General features: G+C 44.6%; 2 protein-coding genes across 3 annotated transcripts in view; both read right to left on the reverse strand.

Annotated features, from left to right (window-relative positions):
- Lct (lactase) overlaps positions 1-8451 on the reverse strand; it is a 43019-nt gene extending 34568 nt beyond the window's left edge. Inside the window, exons 1-2 of the mRNA XM_052736690.1 lie at positions 7803-8451; positions 828-943 (exon numbers count right to left, since the gene is read on the reverse strand). Coding sequence (XP_052592650.1) covers positions 828-943; positions 7803-8451 — 765 coding nt within the window. The remainder of the gene's footprint in view (positions 1-827; positions 944-7802) is intronic.
- A 5475-nt stretch (positions 8452-13926) lies between these two features.
- The window catches only part of Mcm6 (minichromosome maintenance complex component 6), a 28647-nt gene continuing 15865 nt past the window's right edge, over positions 13927-26708 (reverse strand). For both annotated transcript variants that reach the window (XM_052736823.1, XM_052736824.1), the window contains exons 10-17: positions 26008-26115; positions 24051-24206; positions 21644-21772; positions 20374-20535; positions 18682-18817; positions 17397-17555; positions 15772-15911; positions 13927-14370 (exon numbers count right to left, since the gene is read on the reverse strand). In XM_052736823.1, the coding sequence (XP_052592783.1) occupies positions 14254-14370; positions 15772-15911; positions 17397-17555; positions 18682-18817; positions 20374-20535; positions 21644-21772; positions 24051-24206; positions 26008-26115 (1107 nt within the window). In that variant the 3' untranslated portion in view covers positions 13927-14253. The remainder of the gene's footprint in view (positions 14371-15771; positions 15912-17396; positions 17556-18681; positions 18818-20373; positions 20536-21643; positions 21773-24050; positions 24207-26007; positions 26116-26708) is intronic.

Raw genomic sequence — 26708 nt, forward strand, 5'->3', positions numbered from 1 at the left:
CCTTTGAAGGTAGCTACAGATCTGAGAATGGATTCTGTTTGGAAGAATTTATAGAGATGTCAGACCGGGGCAGGGTTTGCAGTCCCACTCACAAGCTTCCCGACAGCATGCCTATAATCAGGTTGTAGCACTCAGGAGGTGGAGGCAGGAGGGTCAGAAGTTCTGCTATAGACTGAGTTCTAGACTAGTCTGACATACATAGGACCCTATCTCAAAAATGTAAAAATAATAGTAATAAAAAGAAACAAAAGCCTCACTTTAAAGAAATCGCAATTTGTCCAGGCATGGTGGAGCACACCTTTAATACCAGCACCTTGGGAAGCAGAGGCAGGTGGATCTGTGAGTTCGAGGCTTCCTGACCTACATAGTGAGACTGAGAGAATGCATGACCATCTTACCTTGGAGGCACCCCCATTCAGGCCTAAATAGCACCCCTTCTCTGTGATTACATTACAGCCTAAGGCCCACCACCACCCCTGGCCCCCTCCTGTAACTAACAGTTCCAATTCCCCTAATTCCAAATCATAAAGTCAACACAAGTAGCATTTCTGTATGTCCTAGATAAACAATTAACAACCCTGGCCAAACCCAGCCTCTGCCCTTTGACCAACCCCTCCTCCCCATCCCTGATAAAAAAAAAAAAAAAAAAAAAAAAAAAAAAAAAAAAAAAAAAAAAAAAAAACCCTAGCCAGTGAGAGAAGTCAGTCTCGTCTGCTCTGATGACAGCCCTTCTCTAGTTGACCCAGAAATAAACCTGCCCCACTGCCCTTGAGCGGCCTCGTGCTCTTTTCTTCTTACAGAGACCTTATCTCAAAATAAATACATACAATCACAATTCTCCCTGTGCCTTCCAGATGCGAGTCTACCTTGGTGAGTGCAGTCGAGGATGGGGCTAGCAGCTCGGGGATATCTTCAGCCTTCAGGACCACAGAGAGTCTTCCTCCTGGAACCAAACAGAGGAGGGAGCAGTAGCTGAGGGAGGGCTAAGCTTCTGAAGAGATAGATCACTACCACGACTTGATTTAGCCAACTGACAGACTGTAAAAAACATAACATCTTTCTAAGAGACTATTTTGGTTTTTATTCGCATTTTTTTGAGACAGGGTCTCACTGTGTGAACCTGGCTATCCCGGAAGTCAGAGTCTGTAGAGCAGCTGCCCTTAAACTCACAGAGGTCTGCCTGTCTCTGCCTCCTGAGCGCTTGGACTAAATTTGTATGTCACCATGCCTGGTTAAGAGACTGTTTTGGAGATCCATCTGGATCTCTGTGAGTTCAAAGCCACTCTGGAAACAGCCAAGCATGGTTACACACACCTGTAATCTCAGGAAGTGATGGCAGGAAGCAGAATGGTATATAAGGTGTGAGGACCAGGAACTAAGTTTGTTAAGCTTTTAGGCTTTTAGCAGCAGGTCAGCAGAGATCCATTTGGATGAGGACACAGAGGATTCCAGTTTGAGGAAACAGGATCAGCTGAGGAACTGGCGAGGTGAGGTTGGATGTGGCTGGTTCTGTTTCTCTGATCTTTCAGAATTCACCACCCCCCAAAAAGAGAGACTGTTTTGTCCGAATCAAGACCTACATACAGAGCACTTGGAAAAGTCAGAATAAAAAGAATTATTCTAAGGTGATAAGGGAACTATTCTGGGGATTCTGCCACTCGGTCCAATGACCAACTGAATGCATCGCTTGTTTTGTTGATTTTTTTGTTTTTGGCTTTATGAGCATGGTCTTCTCTGAAGATACATGATCTCTTAAGAACTATGGAGCGGGCTGGAGAGATGGCTCAGCAGTTAAGAGCACTGGCTGTTCTTACAGAGGTCCTGAGTTCGATTCCCAGCAACCACATGGTAGATCCCAACCATCTGTAATGAGAACTGGCGCCCTCTTCTGGCATGCAGGCAGAACACTGTACACAAAATAAATAAATCTCTTAAAAAAAAAAAAAAAAAAAAAAAAAAGAACTATGGAGCAAGGGTCACACCCTCTCTCTGGGGCTGTCGGAGCAGGCAGCGAGCAGCAGAGAAGCATGGCTTGTGGTTTGGTTCCATCACCCTTGGTCAGAACGGCAGGACAGCAGCAGCGGCGTCTCAGCTCTGTTCTGGGTCGTGAGTGTACCTTAACGTTTTCATTCCTTAACAGAGCTTACCTGGCCCCCTACTCCCGTGTCCCGCTTTAGAGAACCCCTTTCTAAATTCTAGTTAAAAGCAAGGTGCTCTGGGCTGAGGATGTAGCTCAGTAGGTAGAGAGCTTGCACCAAGCTCAGGGATTGATATCCAGCACAGCATAAATCAGGTGTGGTGGTGCATGCCTGTGATCCCAGCACTTGAGAAGTAGAAGCAGGAAGGATCAGAAACTTGAGGTCATCCTGGCTCTATCCCAGCTGGATTTCTGGCTGATCGGGACCAGAGTTCCCACCTAACATAAAACAAAACCCAAAGTTTTGGTGCTCTCAGGAAACTGCTGGGTTCTTTTCCTCATTATAGCTCCTGCGCCTTGATGGGGAAACAAAGGAAATACGAAGCTAGTTCTGTTTAGCTCTTACGAAGCATGGTGATGATTCTCAAGCTTTCGCTTACACCAGAACTGCCTATAGAACAAGTTTAAGAAAAAGAAAGCTGCCGGGTGGTGGTGGCACACGCCTTTAATCCCAGCACTTGGGAGGCAGAGCCAGACGGATCTCTGTGAGTTCGAGGCCAGCCTGGGCTACCAAGTGAGTTCCAGGAGAGGCACAAAGCTACACAAAGAAACCCTGTCTCGAAAAACAAAAAAACAAAAAAAAAAAAAAGAAAAAGAAAAAGAAAGCCGCCGGGCGGTGGTGGCACACGCCTTTAATCCCAGCACTTGCAAGGCAGAGACAGGTGGATATCTCTGAGTTCGAGGCCAGCATAGACTTCAGAGTGAGTTCCAGGACAGTCAGGGCTTCACAGAGAAGCCCTGTCTTGAGAAACCAAACCAAACTAAAACAAACCAAAAAATCAAAAATAAACAAAAAAAAGGACTTTAAACCTATTTACTAAGTGCGCACGTGCACACACACAAAAAAAACCCCAATTCACATACTCATCAAATAAATTTGAAAAAAAAAAAAGTAAAAGAAAGCTATGTCAGGACCCATCTTCAGATTTAGAGTCAAAAGTCAAGATATGGATCAGCCCAGGACATAAAAACCCTTTTAAAAATAGAGTTGTTTTTATGTATGTGTATATTTCTATGTCCATGTGAGTATATGCAATGCATATACAGATGCCAGCAGAGGTCCAAAGAAAGTGTGGAACCCCTGGAGCTGGGGTTACAGGGGGTTGTGAACCACTTGCTGTGGGTGCTGGAACCAAACTCTGGTCCTCGGAGAACAGCAATCACTCTTAGCCCATTAGGAGCCATCTCTCCACTAACCCCCTACCCCCAATGCCTTTTTTGTGGCAGGGTTTCATGTAGCCCAGGCTGGCCTCCAACTCTCCAAGGGGACAAGGATAACCTTGAACTTCTGATCCTTCTGCCTTCCCCTCCAAGTGCTGGGATTATAGGTAGGCACCAGCACGCCTGGTTTACGCAGTGCTGAGGATTGAAGGTGGGGCCTCCCGAATGCGAGGCAAGCCTTCGACTGACTTAGCTACATCCGCAGCCGGGAACAAGAACTTTAACACAAGCTATCCATTGGTGTGGTCCTTAGATGGCTCTGAGAAACACTACTGTGGAGGGGTCAGAGTCCTTACTGTCTAACTGGCATGCACGTGCGTCCCATACATTGTGCGCTCCGTGAGAAGAAAACGTGAAGGACTAGAGCTGGGAACATGGCTCAGTTGCTGAAGTGACTGCCTCATGAAGACCTGAGTTCAAGAACCAGAACCCATGTAAATTAGTCAGGGGTGGTAGTACACAGAGGTAGTAGTGCACAGAGGTGGTAGTGCACAGAGGTAGTAGTGCACAGGGGTGGTAGTGCACAGAGGTAGTAGTGCACAGGGGTAGTAGTGCACAGGGGTGGTAGTACACAGAGGTAGTAGTGCACAGAGGTGGTAGTGCACAGGGGTAGTAGTGCACAGAGGTGGCAGTGCACAGAGGTGGTAGTGCACAGGGGTAGTAGTGCACAGAGGTGGCAGTGCACAGAGGTGGTAGTGCACAGCTGGCCTGCCAGCATGTCTACTTCATGAGTTCCAGGCCAGGGAGAGACCTGTCTCACAAGGTGTTTGGCTGGCGAGATGGCTCAGTATGTAAAAGGGCTTGCTGTGCACGGATAGATGTCCTGAGTTCAATCCCAGAATCCATATGGAAGGAAATAACTGACTTCTAGATGTTGTCCTCTGACCTTCATACATGTGTGTGGCACACACAGAACACATAGACACACTAGTAATAAACAAAATGAGTTTTTTTGTTTTTTAAGTTTTTTGAGACAGGGTTTCTCTGTGTAACAGCTCCGGTTGTCCTGGATCTTTCTCTGTAGCCCAGGCTGGCCTCGAACTTAGAGATCCACCTGCCTCTGCCTCCTGAGAGCTGGGATTAAAGGCGTGTGTCACCACCGCAGGGCCAAAATAAGAATTAAAAAAAAATGTGGTGAATAGGTCTTGAGGAATGATGCCTGAGGTTGTCCTCTGGCCTCTACATACATGGGCTCACACATGCATTTGCACACATATGAGCATACACACATAAGACTTGATAACATGTGATTCCTTCCAACATTAAGCTTAAAATTGGATCCACACAGAGGAGGTGCTCTGTGACTTGAACTGTGGGATCACATACTTCCTCGTGCATTCAGTCTCTGAAGCAGGAAGGCACTCCCAACCACAGCAGTTGTGTCTTACACAAGCTGGACAAGTACCATACCCCTGAGCTGCACCCCTGACCCCGGAGCTTGTTCTGCTATGCATAGACTTTGAAAAGCTCAGGGTAGCTGGGCATAGTGGTGCACACCTTTAATCCAGCACTTGCGGGGCAGAGGCAGCAGATCACTGAGTTTGAGGCCAGCCTGGTCTACAAAGTAAGCTCCAGGATAGCCAGGGCTACATAGTGAGACCCTGTGTCACAGAAAAAAAAAAAAAGAAAAAAAAAGAGAGAGAAAGAAAGAAAAGAAAAGCTTGGAGTAGGGACCGTTTCTGGGAGGCAGTCCTCATTCTGATAAGATAAAGCTGTCCGGTAATTCAGGGACAGGCCCAATGGGGCCACATTATAACCTTTAGATTGCCACACTTGTGATTAGCGCACGTGGGTGGGATGGTGTGTTCCCAGCCCATGTTTGACCTTCCAAAATGAACAACTTCCTCATGAGCTGCCAGCGTCAGCTCTGTGGGTTGTGTGCAGCGGTGTGTGTGTGTGTGTGTGTGTGTTCCCAGTGGTAGCCGGAGTGCTTCCACGCGCTGTGTGTGCATCTGCTGCACTTGCACCCGAGGGGGCTCACTCTTCTGCCACAGCAGCTGCGCCTTTTTACACTCTGCACAGTGATGCACAGCCTTGCAGTTCCTCCAGGTCCTCAGCGATGTCTCCTCACAGCCGTCCTTAGGTGTGAAGTGGACACTCACGGTTTTGATGGGCACTTCTCTAATGGTTTGTGGTGGTGTTGCTGTTTTTCCTTTTCCACATCTTCATTGGAGAGATGCCTACTCAAGTCCTTAGCCCCTGTTTTGTGTGTGTGTTGGGGGTAGGACTGGACATAGGGTCTCACTAGGTGTCCCAGGCTGGCCTCAAATACACAATCCTCCTGAGTGCTGAGATCACAGGCATATCACTACAACCAGCTCCTGCTTCCTATTGTTAAGTGGATTTTCTTTTCCTGGCCAGGTATGACACACAGCTCTAATCCCAACATTTGGAAGGCAGAGGCAGGTGGATCTTTGTGAGTTCAAGGCTAGCCTGGTCTATACAGTGAGTTGAAGGACAGCCAGAACTACATAGTGAGACCCTGTCTTGGGGTGGAAAAGTTCTTCTTTTTCTTCTTTCCTTTTTATTTTAGATCCCGTTTCTTGCCCAGGTCGGCCTTGAACTTGCTGTGTGACTGAGGATGACCTTCAGCTCTCACTCCTCTTGCCCCCGCCTCCTGAGTTAAGCTGTGCTGGGAATGGAGCCAGGTAAGTGCTTTACAGACTTAACTACGTTCTCAGCACTTGTGGTTCATTTTACTTATGTTGTTTTAATTGGTTCACTAATTAGTTTCTGAGTCATGACCTCAGGTGTCTCAACTTCAGTGCTTGGGTTACAGGCATGTGTCACTGTGCCCAGTTTATGGAACCCAGGGCTTCCTGCATGCACGGTAAGTACTCTGGCATGCAAGCACTCAACCATATCGCTGAGTTACATTTTTGGGGTTTTTTGTTTGTTTGCTTTTCAAGATAGGGTTTCTCTGTGTAACCCTAGCTGTCCTGGAACTCACTCTGTAGACCCTGGAACTCAGAGATCCATCGGCCTCTACCTTCTGAGTGCTGGGATTAAAGGCTTGTACCACCAACGCCCAGCTAGTTTTTAAACTTTTAACTAGAAAAACTACTTTAAACACTGGTTTCATTCTTACCAACATTGTAGCAATGGGTGTAACAGCCCCTATGCTTTGAGGTCTTAAAGAATGCAGCTATTTTAAAACACTGGTTTCATCTTTTATCTCTTTTCTTATTTTTTGGGAGGAGGATAGGGATCTGACTATGTAGCTCTGGCTGATCTTGAACTCACAGAGATGTGCACACCAGGCTGACTTTGAACTTACAATCTTCCCACTCAGTCTTTCCAATGCTACATTTACAGGCATGTGCCACCACACCTTGCTAATTTCAATTTGAAGGCTGTATCAAAAGGAATTATCAGAGGGTGGGCAAGAATTTATACATAGCAATAGTCACTGCACCATAATCTGTTAATAGTAAAAAGTAAGCTAATACAAGTTGTAGAGCACTTGCCTCCCATGCACGAGGTTTTAGTTTTAGCCTCCACTGTGCATTCACAAATTACAGGCTTCTCATTACCCATGATGCCTATTTACCTGTGCCTCCCCTGATGCACTATAAGCTCCAACTAGAAAGTATACACTTGTTTTCCTAAGAGTGGAGTCTGAAAGGGGAACCACAGCCGAGTCTCCTTGGAGAGACTCAGGACTGCACTCTTCTCTCCAAGGCAGCTCTGTGTTCAAGAACTGTTAGAAGAATGTGGCAGCAATCCTGACTTTATAACCTTCCCTTCAAGGAAGGCCAGAGAAAGACAGTTGCATGGACTTGACCCTGAGGAAGAGTTCTAGAAGATAGTTTTCAAGGGCTGCAGAGAAGGCTCAGCAGTTAAGAGCACTGGCTGCTCGTCCGGAGGCCCCAGGTTTGATTCCTAGCATCCACACGGTAACTCAAAACCCTCTGTAACTCCAGTTCCAGGGGATCTGAGGGCACAGGCATGCACATGGTGTCAGACATACATGCAGACAAAACACCCATATATATGGTGTTTAACATGAGCGTAGGATACGGCCTAGTGGTTAGGGCTTGCCTGGCATGCACAAACTCCAGCACTGCATAACACTGGATGTGGTGGCATGTCTGTCACCTCAGAACTCAGGTGAAGTCAGGAGGTTAGGAGGTTCCAGCTTACCTTCTGACCTCATAGTGAGCCAGCCTGGACTACAAGAGACTTTATCTCAAAGGAAAAGACATCTCAGACAAATGCTGGGCATTTCCATCTGCGTCCATTTGGGGACGGATTCTTAGCAATGCTCAGATCTGGGGGTCTCCTGGAAGCGCACAGGAGGAAGGGACACCAGTTCCTGCTCACGGAAGCAAACGGAGGAGGTGGTGAAGGCCACTGCTGGGCCACCACGTCCGTGTGTACTCACCCTGAGAAGAGTACTTCCTGTGGTACACTTCGAAGGCTTTCCTGTGGGCACTGCTGAGGGTTTGGAGAGCAGAGGCTTTGGAACCCTGGTGGGGAAGACCCATGATCACTTTCTCCACGTCACTGAAGGTGAACCAGATCTCGACAAGGTCCCCGAAGGACTGGAAGGCGAATGCAGCATAGTCGGCAAAGAGGTCAGCAAAGTCCCCATCCCTCTGGAGGGTGCCGCTGGTGGGTGGGGCCTGGTGGCACAGGACCACCATGGGCTGAAGCTGGGCATCCCTGAGGGACTGCAGGAGCTGTCGGTAGCACCGCACTGCTTCCTGGTCTGGATTCTTGGAGCTTCCTGTTGGGAGAAGCTGTGCCCATGACAGGAGCACTTTGTAATGGGTGACCTGACTGGCGTGAAGACTGTGGAAATACTGCGGTAGGAGGGACGGCAACGGCTGCTGGCAGATGGAGATGGCCTTGCTACCAGCCACCGAATCAGAGCCCGGGGTTCCCAGCGGATGGCTCAGGTTAAGCACTAAGCCATTTGTCAGAGGACCAGCGGCTGAAATAAAATTTCTGTCGGATTCCCAGTCAGTCCCCTGGCATGAAAGACTCAGGAGAACGGTGCTCAGGAAGAGTGCTGGCCAAGGCAGACCCATGTTCAAGGCACTTTCAGAAGCCTGTGGGAGGAATCCTGACCTTATAACCACAGCAGAGGCTGTAAAATACAGTGATAATCCACACAATATTTAACTGGGTTATCTAGGATAGTTAAAGCCGAACCTGGTTCAACCGGTGTAATCTTCAGGGAAAAAAGGGTTTTGTGTTTCTGCATACACGTTCATGCACTTGTGGGGTACACACACACACACACACACACACACACGCACGCACACGAGGAGGGAGAGGTAGATCTTGGGTGTCTTCCCCAGTTGTGAGTCCCAGGGAACTGCCTGTCTCTGCCTCCTCAGTGCAGAATTACAGGGGTCACACCTGGCTTTTCACATGGGTACCGAGCATCAGAACTCAGGTCCTCTTTGCTTGTACAGCAAGCACTTTACCAACTGAGCCCTCTCCTCCACCCTAATCTTTAGGCATTTAAATACCATGAGATAATGTTATGGAATTGTCAGGGTGTCTGGGCCCTGGAAGCCCCAACAAGCTAGGCTCAGCCACTGTTCCCCCCAAATGCCAGACACGTAACAGTGAGAAAACAAAAATAATTATTCAGTGTGTATGGTGATATTTTAATAAATAAAGTTGCCCGGAGGTCAGAGCTATTAGCAAGTCATAGGAAAGCAGGGCAGTGGTGGTGTACGCTTGTAATCCCAGCATTTGGTAGGCAGAGCTAGGTAAGTCTCTGTGTGTTCAGGGATACAGCCAGCATTGGAGACACATGCCTTTAATCTCAATACCTTGGAGGTCTGTACAGACAGGCAGTGACGAGGCAGTCATGTGGTTGGGTTTACAACCAATGAGAAGGCAGAACAGGAACTCTATATAAAGACTTTAACACAGGGGTAGCTCTGGTTCGGAGAGGTAGGACCACCGCAGGAGGAAGGGTAAGGTTTTAGCTCTTAGCTCTGACCTCTTGGCTTTCTTCTTTGCATTGGTTCTGTGTTTCTTACTTAAAAAGACGGTTGGTTACATCTACAAGTGTAGACATGGTGGGAAGATAAAAGGTGTGTCGAACTTCTAGCCCTATCTTCAGGGTCTTGACGTGAGTTTTGTTATTTTTTAAGACTTATTGCCAGGCGGTGCTGACACTTATATTTAATCCCAGCACTTGGGAGGCATATGCAGGCAGGCAGATCTCGGTGAGTTCTAGGCCAGCCTGGTCTACAGAACCAGTTCCAGGACAACCAGGGCTGTCTCAAAAAACCCAAACCAACACAAACCAAAACCCAAAACAACAAAAGATTTATGTGTACGACTGTTTTGTCCCCCTGGAATGTGTACCACATACACGGTAAGTAGCCTCAGAGGCTAGAAGAGGGTGTTGGATCCCCTGGAACTGGAGTTACAAATGGCTTTGAGTCACTATATGGATGCTGGGAATCAAAACCGGGTCCTCTGAAGAGGAGCCAGTGTTCTTAACCACTGAGCCATCTCTCCAGCCCCATGAGGTTTAAATTTAAATAAAGGGCACAGTTTAGGCGTTCTGGTCAAGATGAGGCCCTGCCCATCACTGACCCATTCAGTTTATCCTGCACAGGGGTCTGAGAAGTACTGACCTCTGCAGCTTCTTCCCGGAAGACAAGCTCCCTCCCTGACTGGCACCCAGCTTCTGCTTTTCTTCCTGCCCTACTCCAAGACTGCGTGGAATTCCAGGAGAAATTCTGATCCCATGGGTTCCTTGTTCAAATTGGTCTCTAGATAAAGGAAGGGAGTTGCAGATCTCTTAACATATCTTAATTCCTGCCAGGAATGAAGGTTACGATAACAAACTTCAAATTCCCCACTTAAAACAAAAACAGGAACTTGAAAATCCCTGAAAAGGAAAAAAAAAAAAGATCATTTTTTGTGTTACTGACAAATCAGTTTAAATTTGACATAACAAAAATGAACCCCTCTCCAATCTGTTCCCCCTTTGAAAACATGGGAACACATTGGGAATGGTGATGTCCATCTCTAACTCAGTCCCCAGGAGGCTGAGGTAAGTAGATCTCTGTGAGTTTCAGGCCGGCCAGAGCTAGTGAGACCCTGTCTAAAAAAACCAACATTCAGACAAAACTGGGGTGGGAGTGGAAAGCCGGCTCAGGGGCTTAAGAGCACCTATTGTTTTTGCAAAGGACCTAGGTGTGCTTTCCAGGACCCAGATGGTGACTCACCAGGGGATCTGAGGCCCTCCTCTGACCACAGGCACCAGAGACGCATGGTGCATATACATATATGCAGGCAAAACACACACATAAATAAATCTTGTAAAAGTGGGGAGCATCCCTTCTCTATATACATGTGTACATGGTGTGAGTGTGCATGTGTGTATATTTGTGTGGAAAGTGGGGGCAGCTTTGGTCAGGCATTGTTCACCTTTTTATTTTTACTTAAAAAAAATTCAGCCGGGTGGTGGTGGTGCACAACTTTAATCCCAGCACTCAGGAGGCAGAGGCAGGCGGATCTCTGAGTTTGAGGCCAGCCTGGGCTACAGTGAGTTCCAGGACAGGCTCCAAAAGCTACACAGAAAAACCATGTCTCAAAAAGACAAAACAAAACAAAAAGTGTGGGTGTGCATGTGCTCCACATGAAATCATGGACTGGTCCACTATGTTGGTCCTAGGGATCACACCCAGGTCCTCAGGCTTGTACAAGTGCTTTAGCTGCTGGTCTAGCAGGCCTCCTTTTTAAAAGCATACACTACCACATCCAGGTTTAGTTACGCTTTCCATACTCGTTCCTTATGTTTGAGGGGTTAGAGGTTAACTCTAACGACTGAGCTATCTCAACAACCAATATAAAAACTATCAAGCTTTCAAGCCAGGCAGTGGTGGCTCATGCCCTAATTCCAGCAGAAGCAGGGCCAGGTGGATCTCTGAGTTGAGGCCAGCCTGGACTAGAGTGAATTTCAGGACTACATAGAGAAACCCTGTCTCGGAAAACAAAACAAACTATCAAGTTTTCATATCACATTAAAATATGATAGCGTTTTCAAGTGTCTCTGAAGTCAGGTTTGGTGGCACATTCCTTTAATCCTACTACTACTGGGGAGGCAGAGGCAGTGAGTTCCAGGTCAGGAGAGGTAAGACCACCGCAGGAGGAAGGTCCTACCTCTCCTGACTAGTCTCAAAACACACACAGAGCTCCACAGTGAGACTGTCTTTAAACACACACATACAAACCACAAAAAGCCTGTTTAAGTATTTCTTTTTTCTTTCTTTCTTTTTTTTTTTTGGAGACAGGGTTTCACTATGCAGCCCTGGCTATCTTGCAACTATGTAGACCAGGCTGGCCTCAAACTCAGAATCTGCCTGCTTCTGCCTCCTGAGTGCTGGAACTAAAAGCATGTGACACCAATGCCCTGATTATTTCCTAAAAGTTGTATATTCCAATTATCACTGTGTACATGTGCAGCAGTGTAACACGTGGAAGTCAGAGGCAGCTTTGTAGAGTGGCTTGCTTTTCACTGTGGGCTCTAGGGACTGAACTACGGTTGCATAGCAAGTGTCTTTACCTGCTGAGCCATCTCAACCTATTTTTAAAAAAAATTTCATTTAAGACAAAAATTTAGCTGGGCAGTGGTAGCCTGTGTCTTTAATTCTAGCAGAGGCAGGCAGATCTGAGTTCAAAGCCAGCCTAATCTAGAGTGAGTTCCAGGACATCAAGGGCTACAGAGAAACCCTGACTCAAAAAAAAAAGCAAAAACCAAATTATGTGGTGAGTGTTTGAGTGTTTTGCCTGTATGTACATACATGTACCATGTGCATTCTTAGTACCTGCAGTTACAGATGATTGTAAGCCACCATGTAGGTCCTGAGTGTTATCCCTCGGATGACATCCACCTTGTTTTTTTAAAACAGGGTCTCTCATTGGCTTGGAACTCGCCAAGTAGGCTATCTTGTCTGTTTCCATACCCCCAGCAAAGAAATTATATATGCATGCACTATCATCCCCAGACAGTCTTATGTCATCAGATAGGGAGCCTAAAATGAGAAAATGTCTCCTGCAGGCAAGCCTATCAAGCATTTTCTTAATGACTCTTGGGAGAGGGCCCAGCCCTGGGCTGGTAGCCCTGGGTTCTAAATGGCCAAGCAAGCCATGGGGAACAAGCTAATAAGCAGCACCCATCCATGGCCTCTGCCTCCAGTTCCTGCCCTGACTTCTTTCGATGCTGAAGAGTGTTGTAGAGGTGTAAGCCAAATAAATCCTTTCCTCCCCTACTTGCTTTATGGTCCCCGAGTCTCATCACAACAATCGTAACCCTGGCTAAGACAGGCCTTTAAACACTTCACTAACTGGGCTTTCTCCCTAGTCCCTTTCAACTCTAGCCCTGGATGGTCTGAAAATCTCTATTACCAACCACCCCTTTGAGAAAAGTTTTATATCCTCACCCAGGTTAACTAAAATTCTAGTCTATGATTTGTCTGCCTTAGCTGCCTAGGAGGTGGGACCACAGACACATGATAAACATACCTGCTGGCTCAAGTTACTTGTGGCCTCCCATGTAATAGAAATGCTCTAGCCGGGCAGTGGTGGCGCATGACTTCAGTCCTAGCACTCTGGAGGCAGAGGCAGGAGGATATACATAAATTTGAGGCCAGCCTGGTTTATAAAGTGAGTTCCAGGACAGCCAGGCCTACACAGAGAAACCTGTCTCAAAAAAAAAAAAAAAAAAAAAAAAAGGTAAGATGGCTCTGTTGGCAAACAAATAGTCAATCCTGATGACCAGAGTCCTGTATCTAGAGAATCCCACATGGCAGGGGAGATCTAAGATCTATTACCTAGCAAGTTCTCTTGGGATCTGCACACAAATTCCACAGCATGCACACCCCTACGAAACAAATAAATTTAATTTAAAAAAAAAAAAAATGGGGGCGGGAGAGATGGCTCAGAGATTAAGAGCACTGACTGCTCTTCCAGAGGTCCTGAGTTCAATTCCCAGCAACCACATGGTGGCTCACAACCATCTGTAATGAGATCTGGTGCCCTCTTCTGGCCTGCAGGGGTATGTGCAGATAGAACACTGTATACATAATAAATAAATAAACCTTAAAAAAAAAAAATTAGTAATAATTTCTAAAAAAAATGGCCTATTTCTTCTAAAAAAAAAATTCCAAAAAATTACCCTTAGGATAGAGAATTAAAATAAATCAGTACCAAATAAATGGTAAACAGTCTTTATACTAGAAGCCAGATATAATTAACGGCACACCTACAATCCCAGCAATCAAACTAAAACCAGAAGATCAGGCAATTCAAGACTAAGAGGCTACTTGGGACCCCTTCCCCCTGCCACTCAAAAACAAAACATACCAAACAACACCCCTCCCCCAAAAGCCAAGCCACTGGTATTACCTTCAGAAAGTCACCTCCAAGGCCTCTCACTTGATGTGGCCTTTCTACCAGAGAAGCCAGAAGAAGCTCACTCATGGAAATAGAGGCAATAATCAAGAGCAGAAATGAATTCAAGAGACAACTGCAGAACAAGTTCTTTTATTTTTGTGAATAAAAGCAGTTGGAAATTGAAGGAGGCATCTCCAGATACATATGTGACAAAGGCAGCAGCCTTTCCTGCACATGAAGACAAAGGTCTTCCACAAAGAACACGACTGGGTTCCGACTTCACTAGGACAAGAAGCACAAGGGCCCAAGCCTGTCCCAGTACAAGGTTCACAGGGCCGTGGACTCAGCTCTCAGTCCTCAAACATCGCTCCAGAAACTCTCTCCTGAGCGTCATCAGGCTCCGGGGCAGAGGCCGGGCACCACAGGTCCTCCTCTCCGGCCATAAAGTTACCTTCATCATCTCAATCTTCAAGCAAGTAGTTAGGGTTGACTACCAAGTAGGGATCTTCCTCATAGCTCTCGCTTTCCTCGGTGGAGCCTTTCAGTCCAGCCTGGGTAAGCTCAATCAGAACATGATCCTGCGGAACAGTGTGTCTTCAGTCCAGATCCACACTCTTCTAAATGTCTGCTACTTACACATTCTCTTGTCTCCTGTCCCAAAGCCCTTGGACCAGAACCACACCTTAGAATCAGTGTTCTACTTGGTTCCCTTCTTATGAGGATGCTGACCTTTACTTGGAACTGCTTTGAAAAACTAGGAAACTCAGCAGGTGTTGGGATTTAAATAAGGTATCCTACAAATTTATCAAATGCTTGTTAGCATAACTTCAAAAATGGAAACTGTGCTTGAATTAAGATTATACAATTGTGCAAAATCCCCTAACATCTAAATCTGTTTTAGTTTCATTCAATGTCGCCAGTTAATTGTTAATTACTGCCTGTAAGCCCTTCTTTCTCACGCACTCCCCTCCCTCTTTCGGAGACAGTCTATGCAGCCAGGTTGGCCTGACACTTGCAATTTTCCTGCTCTACTCACTTGAGCACTGGGATTTTAAGTGTGTGTCATCATGCTCAGCAAGGTTCTATTTCTTTTTCTTTTTTACAATTTATTTTAAAGAGTCACAGGCAGTTCTTAGGCACCTGATGTGGGTGCTGGGAATCAAACCTGGATGCTCAGGGAGAGCAGTGCATGCTCATGACCACTGACCCATCTCTCCAGCTCTCATCTATTTTTTTTACGAGGTATCATACCCAGGGCCGTGGACATGCTAGGCAGATTCTGTTTCTAACTGGACTAAGAACCGGTCAAAGCTGCCATGGTGGTATACACCTTGTAATACCAGCACTCAGGTGGCTAAGGCACAAAGTCCTTGAACTCTAGGCCAGTGTGGGCTTCACAGTAAGACACAATCTCTAAATAAACAAACAACAAAACATCTCAAAATAATTCATCTGGAAATTTTCTCTCTGAACAAGCAAAAATAAATGTAGAACATGCCATCTGTCCTCTCCTTTCTCAGCTCCTAAGCAATTTCTGACAAACAAGACTGATTATTGGACTGGGGAGGGAGTGGGAGAGGCAGATGAAGCACCAGGTGATGTGAGCGGACTGGCTGAGAACTCACCACAGCCAAGTGTGAATGAAGCAGATGGGGTAAAAACAAAGGGTAAAAAGCACCCAACAGGGGCGTAGACACAGCACAGACCCAAGTGTGACCAGCACACGCAAACCCAGGGTTCAATACCGTACAGCTAAAGACACCACAAAACAAGATTCAAAAGCTACTTGCTCGGCTTTTACCTAAATTCTGCTTATCTTAGGAAAAGAAGTCCCTTCCTGCTGTTAATTCTCCTTAACCACAATTATGACTATACCCCAATGATTCAAAATAAACAAACTCATCAAAAAGCCTACTATGAAACCTGCTGATATAAGAATCCGCCCCCATTGCCCTGGAGCCCAGGCAGTGGATACATACATAGTGCGTCAGACGATGGACCACCTTCTCTATGATCCTCTTTTTATTTATGAGCTCCTCTTCAGAGTCTATTTCTGACTCGATTTCCTTCAGGTACCAATTAACCAGCTCGCTCCTCTTTAATGCTGACTCATCCTCCTCTACAACAAAAACACATTATTTAAAAGGAACGATCTCAAACTACACTGCCAATTAATGGCAAACACACACACACACACACAAAACCAAACAACTTTAGTTTTGATTTTAGAAACTGCAAAATAAGGTGCAAGAGTCAGGATTTGGTTTTAGAATATGTGTTAGGATGTACCAAGAACTGGATTCAATCCTTAGCACCACACACATACAAAAGATACAACATCAGATGTATTTGTAAGCTCCTCTTCAGAGTACTTTATTTTCTTTGTTCTTCTGGAGAAGAGGCCTTCTCACTGTGTAGCCTTGGCTAGCTTGGAGCTCACTATGTAGACCAGGTTTTGAACATGCCTCTGTCTCCTGAGTGCTAGGACTAAAAGTGTAGGCTATCACACCCAGCCAGAATCTACTTCCTATTCAAATTCTTCCAAGTATAGGTGAAACTGGCTGTGAAATTCTCCAGCAGACTGGAATTTTGCATGATGAATGAGGCCTAGGAGCTACCACAGAGTCATCCTTGGAACTTTTCAGTTTCGAGCACACACGCTGGGCAGCTTACAACCTACCATAACTCTAGCTCTGGGAGATCCAAATCCCATTGTGATTTCCATGGGCACCCATACTCAAATGCTTATACACACATACACCCAAAGAATTAACTACAACTCTAACAGATGATGTTTTTTCCTCCTGCCCACAAGGAGATGGTGAAACTGATAACCACAACAAGCATTTAAGGGTAAGAAGTGGGCCAGTGTCCTAATAAGCAGGTACTGATGGGCAGAGGAGTGCTGTGGGATGTTCTGTATGGCAAATGTGTTGCTGATTGGTCAATAAATAAATCACTGATTGGCCAGTGGCCAGGCAGGAAGTATAGGTGGGACAAGGAGGAGAATAAAGCTGGGAAGTGAAAGGCTGAGTCAGAGACACTGCCAGCTGCCACGATGACAAACAGCATGTGAAGATGCCGGTAAGCCACGAGCCACGTGGCAAGGTATAGATTAATGGAAATGGATTAATTTAAGCTGTAAGAACAGTTAGCAAGAAGCCTGCCACGGCCATACAGTTTGTAACCAATATAAGTCTCTGTGTTTACCTGGTCAGGTCTGAGCGGCTGTGGGACTGGCAGGTGAGAGAGATTTGTCCTGACTGTGGGCCAGGCAGGAAAACTCTAGCTACAGAGGAAGATTTTACTAAGTTAGTAATAGTTAAGTAGATTTATTGGGTTTATAAATACCTTGGGAGACCATTTGTTGGGAAGAAAGCAACTATTGTAATTTCACCTGCAAAAATGTTATGTTCTTCATATGATCAGATCTAAAGATTCTGCTTCAACATCATAAACTAAGTACACAAACAAGACCGATCTGTAAGTCCACATAAATGACCATCTCTCCTGAGAGAACACATGCTTAACCTCACAAGCGGCAGAAAGAGCCTGCCTGAGTGACAGCAAGGAAGCAGTGTGGGGCACACACTCACTCACTCACCTTCCTCCATTTTCCTGAGGTGGAGCACAATGAGGTTAGAGATTCGGCAGTACTCAGCAAAGCCCAGCCTCAGGGAGGGCTTGGAAACGGGGGGTTCCTGACTGGCATCTTCACTGGGGCCATTGACCCCATTTACAGGGGCAGGGCTGTCAGCATGACCTACGGAAAGAACAACCACTAAGTCTTGTCCTTGTACCCTCAACGCGCCCTCATCTAGCATCCATGCACACACTGCTTCAGCTTACTATGAGCTTCAGAAAACAATCACTTTATAAGTAAATCTGGAACAAATTAAAATCCTACTTGTAAAGATAACTGACTGGAGAGGAATATAAGGGACAGGGCATGGCAGCACACACCTTTAATCTGTGCACTTAAATGACTGAACCAGAAGGCTATACATTTAGTATAGCTTAGGCTACCTACATAATAACATCTCTCCCCTACACCAACCATCAATCTGTAGTGTTATGAACAAAAACAATCTGTTATTCACCTGTTTCAATGTGACTGAGAGGTTTAATCATCTTTAATTATCATTATGTATATGGACACTTGTGAGCATGCCATAGTATGTATGTGGAAATCAGAAGATAACTGTGGATTCAATCCTCTCATCTTTACATGGGTGCAGGGTAATGAACTATGTTTTCATGCAAGGGTATTTACCCACTGAATCAAGTACTCACCCAAGAAAATTTAAATCCAAGAGCAAAATAGAATACTGTAAAGAGTAGAGGTCAAAGGACTCATCTACCACCCCATTCTGATGTTTTCTTCCACTCTTTCAAGCACACATACTTTGTATAACTACTTAATCAATGTAAAATCCATCTGCCTTCCCCTTTTGAATACATCTACTTCATAGCCACCAACAGGTACATTGGTACTATAGCAGTTTGAAAGAAAATGCCCCCCAAAGGGAGTGGCACTATTAGGAGGTGTGGTCTTGTTGGAGAAGTGTGTCACTGTGGGGGCGGGCTTTGAGGTCTCTTTTGCTCAACCTTCCCTCAGTGTGACAGTCAGTCAACTTGCTGTTGCCTGCAAGATGCAGGGCACTCAGCTGCCAACACCATGTCTGCCTGCATGCTGCCATGCTCCCCATCATGATAATGGGCTAAACCTCTGAAACTGTAGTGAGTCACCCAATTAAATGTTTTCTTTATAAGAGTTACCATGGTTATGATGTCTCTTTACAGCAATGAAATCCCAAACTAAGACAGGTATCATGACACCCTGCAAGATCAGTTTCTATCTATAGACCAGTGATGAGCAGGCTCCTCACCATTGATGCCATCTGGTCCCTCATCCGTCTCCATCTGGATCTCTTCCTCTTGATCTAGATTGACATCAGGCGTTTCTACACGGATGATTGATTTATTCAGTAGCCGAAAAGCTTCCTTCACATGTTTAGGCTGGACCTAACCCAGTAATGAGATAACTTAGCTATGTAAGATGATATTTTATAGCAAACAGCTAAGAAGACTGAGCTCTTCCCCATGTACACTATTAACTCACTAAAATGGCTGAACGGACTGACAATATCATGCATTGGCAGGAACAAAGAATAACTCTCACCCACTGGAGTCATACAAATTGATACAACCATTTAGTAGATTCTTTCTTTCAATAAAGGTACTTGACTTTTATTTACAAAAGCAGTATGCACTTTCTTCCCCTTATTTTATGTGCATACTCCTTTTTTTGGGGGGGAATGGATTCTGCATTTATATCTGCAGAGGCCAGAAGAAGAAAGTATTGGGAATAGTGGAGTCACGACAACTGTAAGCCATCATATGGGTGCTGGGAATATAAAGGGGCGTATGACCCTCCTCCTCCGATTCTTAAAGGATCGTGTATCTTTAGAGAAGACCATGCCCATTGGGCCAACCCACTCCATTCCATTGGTCATTAGACTGAATGGCAGAATTCCAACAACACCTGGGTTCTCTGGAAAGCATCCAGTTCTCTTTACTGAGCCATCTCTCTCTCTACAGCTCAGCAGTATGCACTTCATGTGTTCTTAACCACTAAGCCATCTACTCCCCAGCGACACTGTCTTTCCTTGACACAGAATTCTCTCTCATGTAGCCCTGGATGTCCTTGAACTCGGAGATCCACCTTCCTCTGCCTCATAAATGCTGGCACTTGCCACTACCACCTGTCCGTGTCCGCCGTCCCCCTCACAGTATTGAGAACTGAATCCAGAGACCACCTCCTAAGTGCTGGGATTACAGGCACATGATACAATTCCAAGTTCAAGGGCAGCTTGGGCCATAAACACCATCTCAAAAACAAAGTGCACTCACTTATGATCCATCCACGGGAGTCTGTGGCACAGGGCTGGGAGTTTAATCCAGGTTACCAAGTGAGATCCAATCAGCCCTTTCACAGACAAAATCTGAATTCTAACTGAACTTTGTATATAAAGTATACAAAAGCCTCTTTGAAGCAGAGATGTGTGGCTTCCAATATCCCCCCCTCCATACTCTGACGCTTGCCACGAATCCAGGGCTCAAAGAGCAATTTAAAACCCATGGAGCTAAGGGTATAGATTAGTGTCAAATGTGTGCTTAGCATGTACAAGGCTCTGAATTTAATCCCAAGCACACACACAAAAATAGCCAAATCCACCACACACTGATTATACAAACCTCAAGGAGGAAGGCTCCTTCTGAGAAAGGAGTCACAGTCCCATCTGTAATTCCTAGCCAGAGGCCGAGGACACTGTAGAGATGAAATATGCTTCTCCTGGATAAATGATTACTCACCTCTATCTGCACTCCACAACTATTGATTACAATAAACATGATTATCTGTTACTATCAGTCTAACTATCATACTTCATAACTGCAAGACAGCAACTTTTCCACTGGGAGACTAGTACCAACTGGTTCTGGAAAGTTCCATAACAAAGATAAAAACATGCCCACAAGCCAATTCATGCATTCCTGTGTTATCAGAGGGACCATGGTACCTCGTCACAGCAGTGCATCCGGGCCATTGATTCTGAGAGGCGGATCATGCTCTCGAGTTGTCGCACAGTGATTCTCCATGAGGACTTAGTGACCCCAGAGCCATCCCTCTGGCGCAGGCGTTTGTACTGCTCCACAATGAAGTCCTCCGACTCCTTGGAAATCTGTTTGAAAACCAGTCAAGTCAGGGAGACATCTATACTCATTTCCCTTGATGGCTACATTAACCTGCAGTTAGAGAGGACCCCAGGTGGAACATTCTGGGAACGCAGAGACTAAAACTTTAAGCTATCACAAAGACAATGAATTACTTCAGAAATGGGCACTAAGACACTTGTAAATTCCATGTACTAAATTTATGAACAGGAAGACAATAGACTAGTTTAAGCAAATGACCATTTCTAAATGATGTTTAACAAATGAAGAGTGGAATAAAATGAAATGCCTTTTGTACCTCAAGTGTCAAAGCTCATTAACTGAATTAACACTCAGACTATACTTAAGGCTCAGCTAATGAACTCAAGCTGGCTTTGGGGGAAAAGATAGCATATACTGAATAAAAGGCCCTCAGTTTTTCCGAACAAGAAACTTGGTACACAGAGGGGACCAATATGTAGTCCTGGTGAACATGCACTCTTCATACAAAAGCCACTCAAAATCCTATTTATTTAATTTCATTATTAGACAGGGTTTAAGTAGACTATTAATTAGACTATTATGCCTGCCAATTTTTTTTACTAGTATCTAACAAGTCAAATATGAAATTATTCAGATTAAAAAATAAGCTCCTCTCAACCATTTCTGAAGAAACAAACTAGTATTCAAAACAAACAACACAAAACTTAAAATCCAAGGAGATTATAATGCACTTAGGTTGTAAGAGGAGTATACAGAGTTGGAAAGAAAAGTGGTGGGGTATGGGAGGAGTGAGGTCTGGAAGTGGGAGGTGGATTTATCAAAGCACATTAAAGTATGAAATTTTCAAGCAATAAGTTAAAAAGGATTTAAGGACATTAAGAAGATAAATACAGCTAGGTACATCGGCACATTCCTACAAACCAAGCAATAGGACTCTAAAGCAGGATTATGAACTTGAAGCCATCCTGGTCTACACAGTGGAGACCCGGCCTCAAAAGATCAAAATCAAAACTAAAGCTAAAACAAAATCAAACCAAAGCCAAGTATAGGCTCAGTTAATTTCCACACAACCCATTTATTTAAATCCAATTTTAATGCACACAGGACTTATCCAGGTATAGCAGGGCAGATTACCTTGGGCTTAAACTGCCGGGCAAAGAGAAGATACCTTCTGATATCATCAAGGGAATAAACTCGGTCAATCGATTCTTCAATCCTTGAATGCAAGTCTACTATACGCCTGGCGATAGCATAATCTGTCACCTAATTCAAGACAAGAAGATAGCTTCTGTCAATCCTAGTAGTATCGACTCCAAAGTACCCCAGGTAATTTACAGCTAACAAATGATCTCTCATCTAGGCATGTAGTCAACGCCTGTAATCCCAGTACTTGGGACGTAGAGGCAGGAACAGCAGTTCAATGAAGTCAGCCTCGACTGCAAAAGATGTTCAAGGCCAGTAGAAGCTACAGGAGACCCTATCTTGAAACAAAGACAAAATTAACCTCTATGCTCCCTGAAAGAAGTTATTAATAGGTACCAACCTTCTGAGCAGAGTTTTTATTATTTTAGATTTATTTATTCTATATTTTGCTTGCATGTATCTGTGTACCATGTACATGTCTGATGTGCACTGGGGTGAGAAGAAGGCACTGGATCTCCTGGAACTGGAGTTATAGATGTCTGTGAGCCATCATGTGGGTGCTAAGAGTTGAACCTGGGTTCTCTGAAATAGCAGAGTGTTCTTAACTGCTGAGCCATCTCTCCAGCCTCACAAAGTCCTTACAACAGATTTTTAAATTAAAAAATAAACACATTTTATGCTGGGTATGGTGGCATATGTCTTTAATCCCAGCACCAAGGAGGCAGAATCTCTGATTTTGAGGCAGCCTGGCCTACATAGCAAGTTCCAGACCAGCCAGAATTATGGGTGAGACTGTCTCAAAACAAAAAACAATGATAAAATTTATTTTCTGTGTAAAGTGTTTTGCCTCTGTGTATATCTTTGCATCATGTACATGCTTGGTGCCCAGAGAGGCCAAAAGAAGGCTTCAGATCCCCTGGAACTGGAGTTATGGATGGTTGTGAGCCACCACGTGAGTGCTGGGAATTGAACATGGTCCTCTGCAAAAGCAGCAAGTGCTCTTAACCACTAAACCATCTTTCCAGCACGTGGTACCCATCTTTGTGCCACTCTAAAAATATATCTGGAAGGAGTGGACTACCTTTAATAAGCGTATTTGCTGTGGACACAGAAGGAAGAAAGAACTAATGGGGAGGAAGGGAACCAGCCAAAACAAACACACAAATAAAATGGTGGTGGTGAGCAACCAATTAGAGCAAAGCTACTGACATGGGAATGGAAATGACACAGGGCCTGGTGTGCACATGGTAGTGCACGCCTTTAATCATAGATTTTTGGAGGCAGAGGCAGGCGGATCTCAGAGTTCAAGCCCAGCCTGGTCTACAGAGAGAGAGTTCCAGGATAGCTGAGGCTACACAGAGACCCTGTCTAAAAAAAAAAAAAAAAAGAAAAAAAGAAAAAAAGAAAAAGAAAAAGCTATAATGAAATCTAGTAGCATATGCTAACTTAAAAATTAGTTTTAAGGCTGGGCGTGGTGGCGCACGCCTTTAATCCCAGCACTGGGAGGCAGAGGCCAGCCTGGTCTACAGAGTGAGTTCCAGGAAAGGAGCAAAGCTACACAGAGAAACCCTGTCTCGAAAAACCAAAAAAAAAAAAAAAAAATTAGTTTTAAGGGGCTGGAGAGATGGCTCAGCAGTTCAGAGCACTGGCTGTTCTTCCAGAAGACCAAGGTTCAACTCCCAGCACCCACAGGGCAGTCATACCTGTCTGTAACTCCAGTACAGGACTTCTGACACCTTCACACAGACACCCATGCATATAACAGATTATAAAGAGCCACGGCAGAGCATTTACAAGGCACTCATTACATGATGCTGTCTCCTCAGGTATGTCTAGAAGCGAGCCTCATAAAAACCCCATAAAGGAGATATTAACTTTATTTTATACAGAAGCAAACTGAGTTAAATAATTTGTCCAAGGTCTTAGTAAGTAGTGGAGACAGGATTCAACAATCTAGCTCTAGTGTGTCCTCTCACCCACTGTATTATTATCTGGGAGTTAACTGTGTTCATGAACTTGTGAAGGGAAGAAGAGAAATCCAGGCCCAAGTCTCCACACTTTCACAACAGCAAGGCAGTTTAATCTAGATAATGTTTCAAGTCAGGTGGGAAGCAGGGTTTTGCACTGTAACTACTGAATAGAGGACCTCCCTGCTCAGCGAATGTGAGTACAGTCCAAAGATGACCATAGTGGTTACACAGAGTTCAGGGCCAGTTAAGATACACAAAACTTTGTGGGGTGGTGGGGATGGTGGGCTGTGTGTGTGTTATCACACACGTCTGGTATTTCAAGCTGAGAACAATGAACTCTGACCAGGAGCAGTACACCCGAGGAGCACAAGAGGCCACACAACAGACACCAATGGAAATGACGAACAGGAGCCTGAGTGGCTGGTTACCTCATTGCACTCATCCACCAGGATAAAGAAGAGATCAAAGCGGGACATGATGGGCGCCGACAGACTGATGTTCTGTTTCAGTGATTTCGATCTGTCGTAGTGTCCGCTGACAGGGTTTGCTGCAGCTAAAATGGATGTCCTGGCATTCAGAGTCGCCTGACCGTGAGAGAAAACCATGAGACTAAAGAACGAACCCAAACTGGTCAATACAGATACAAGGAAAGGTTCTGTCTCATGCAATTAACTATAAGGAAGCAAACGGTGTAGCAGGCTTTCTCGGACTTCCAGCCCCCAAATCACGACACTGAGACTTATTATTAGTTATCAACGCTTGGCCTTAGTTTAGGCTTGTCCCACTAGCTCTCACAGCTTGTTTTTAACCTGTTTCTCTTCATCTACATTTTGTCTTGGGGCTTTTTACCTTTCTTTCATTCTTTATGTCCTACTTTCCTACTTCCTCTGTGTCTGTCTGTCTGTCTGTCGGTTGCCTGGCTGGCCCCTGGAGTCTTCCTCAAGCCTATATTTCTTCTCCTACTTATTTTCTTTGCCTGCCAGCCCCGTCTACCCCTCTACTGCCTAGCTATTGACCATTGAGCTTTTTATTAAACAAAACAGGTACCTTATGCAGGCAAGGTAAAACAAATGCAACACATCTTTACATAGTTAAACAAATGCAGCATAAACAATTGTAATATATCTTTATATAATTAAACAAATACTCTATTCCACAACAAAAAGGAGGAAGCTTTTTTTACCAATTGAATCATCAAAACTCAAGTATGATAACACAGTACACTAGGCTCTTCTACATTGGTGATGTAATCTCTTATGAGTCCCTTAGCCAGCATTCTGCTAGGAATTTACCTTGTTAACTAGATACTGGTGGTAACTCACTTGACTACAATAACTATATCTTGTGACACACAAAACTAAAAAACGACCCACTCAATGTATGGTTCATGCAGTTAAATGCCATGGGCTAGTAAGTGACAACTGACCTAGTAGGTGCTATATAGAAGACTGATAACAAAACTATGAAGTTAAAGGAGGAAAGAACTGTATGTACATGCTTATCTATGTTTAAAGTATTCCCAGATATCCACTGTGCTAGGAGTTGTAGGCGAAGATCTCGCTTAAATTTATACAGTAGTGGATTACTTTAAAAATTTAACTAACCAAATTTTTAAATTTAACTTACTTTCTTTCAGATTTTTAAAAGATTTTATTTTAAAATTATGTGTATGCATTTCTGTCTCTGTGTGTAAGTGCATGTGCATGCAGACCCTGTAGGAGCCAGAAGAGGATGCTGGAATCCCTGTCACTACAAACTGTCCACTGTGAGTTCTGGGAACTGAACTGGGGTCCTCTGCAAGAACAGTACATGCTCTTAACTGGTGAGCCATCCATCTGTCCACCAAACCTACCATTTTTAATAAGTTAAGAGTCTCTCTAATGTTGGTCATAATATATAGTAATCAGTTATTTTCATTAAGTTATCTGTTGATCTTTGAGTATTTTGTGGTACTGGAACCAATCACTATTTGTTATAATAACCATGTTTATCAAAGAATTTAAGTTTTGTTTATGAAAATTTTGCTAAACACAGTGGGCAAGAAAGCCCAGCAGGTAAAAGCCCCTTCTATGAAAGCTTGGTGACCTGAGTGTGACCCCGGAAACCCATGTAAAGATGGAAGAACCAAAGCCACAAAGCTGTCTTTTGTCACATGCATGCCATGGCACCCCTCCCCCAATAAACATTTCTAAAGCTTTAAATTTTTGAGAAACTAAGAAATGATAAAAAATTACACCAGTACAATTACTTTCTATCACAGCAATATATGTGCACTGGACCCTCTATAACATCTGTATTTTACATTTTAGATCAGCATTACACATTGAAACAATCTATTGGTGGACATCTCTAACATACCAATCTGCATGGCTAAGGGATACACACCTTCACTCCTGCTTTAGTGATCGATATGGTCTGCTGCTCCATAGCTTCATGGATAGCGACTTGGTCCCGCATGTCCATCTTATCAAATTCATCAATACAACAGACACCCTGTAACCAAACAGATCTAACATTAAGGGCTAGAGATACAGCTTGGTGGTTGAGTAGTTACTTGCCTAGCTTGTGTGAGGAAAGCAGACAAACTGCCTTGTAAAAACAGATGTAAAATGATAAACTCAGTTTCCTACCAGAGACCTTTCCATTCCCTAGGCAAATGGAAGATAGGATGTAAACATTCTTAATTCCTGTTTAGGCAAGGCTGTCCAACAGAACAAAGAGCTGGAAGGGAATCTCATGTGACTCACTTAAACTAAGAGTAAAACTATTTATTAATATGCAGACAATGTACTCTTCTCAACAATTAAACCTTAGCATCAAGACACTTGGGCTGGGTATAACGGTGCACACCTCTGTGGAAGGCAGAGGCAGAGGCAGTAGATCTCTGGGAGCTCCAGGCCAGCGACAAACACAGCCTGACTCTGGTTCAGCTGCTCATTTTAGTCTGGGAAAGTACAGAGTGAAGGAGTACTACAATGAATGTAAGCTTCCATACTCACAAAGAACTGATCTTTGCCAAATACTTATGTAATATACTATGTATCCGTGGATGGATCTATTAAGAGATGTTAAGAGTCTGCAAAGTA

The sequence above is a fragment of the Peromyscus californicus genome, unplaced genomic scaffold (genome assembly GCF_007827085.1).
Source record: "Peromyscus californicus insignis strain IS unplaced genomic scaffold, ASM782708v3 Scaffold_14__1_contigs__length_90479793_seg_2, whole genome shotgun sequence".
NCBI classification, from domain to species: Eukaryota; Metazoa; Chordata; class Mammalia; order Rodentia; family Cricetidae; genus Peromyscus; species Peromyscus californicus.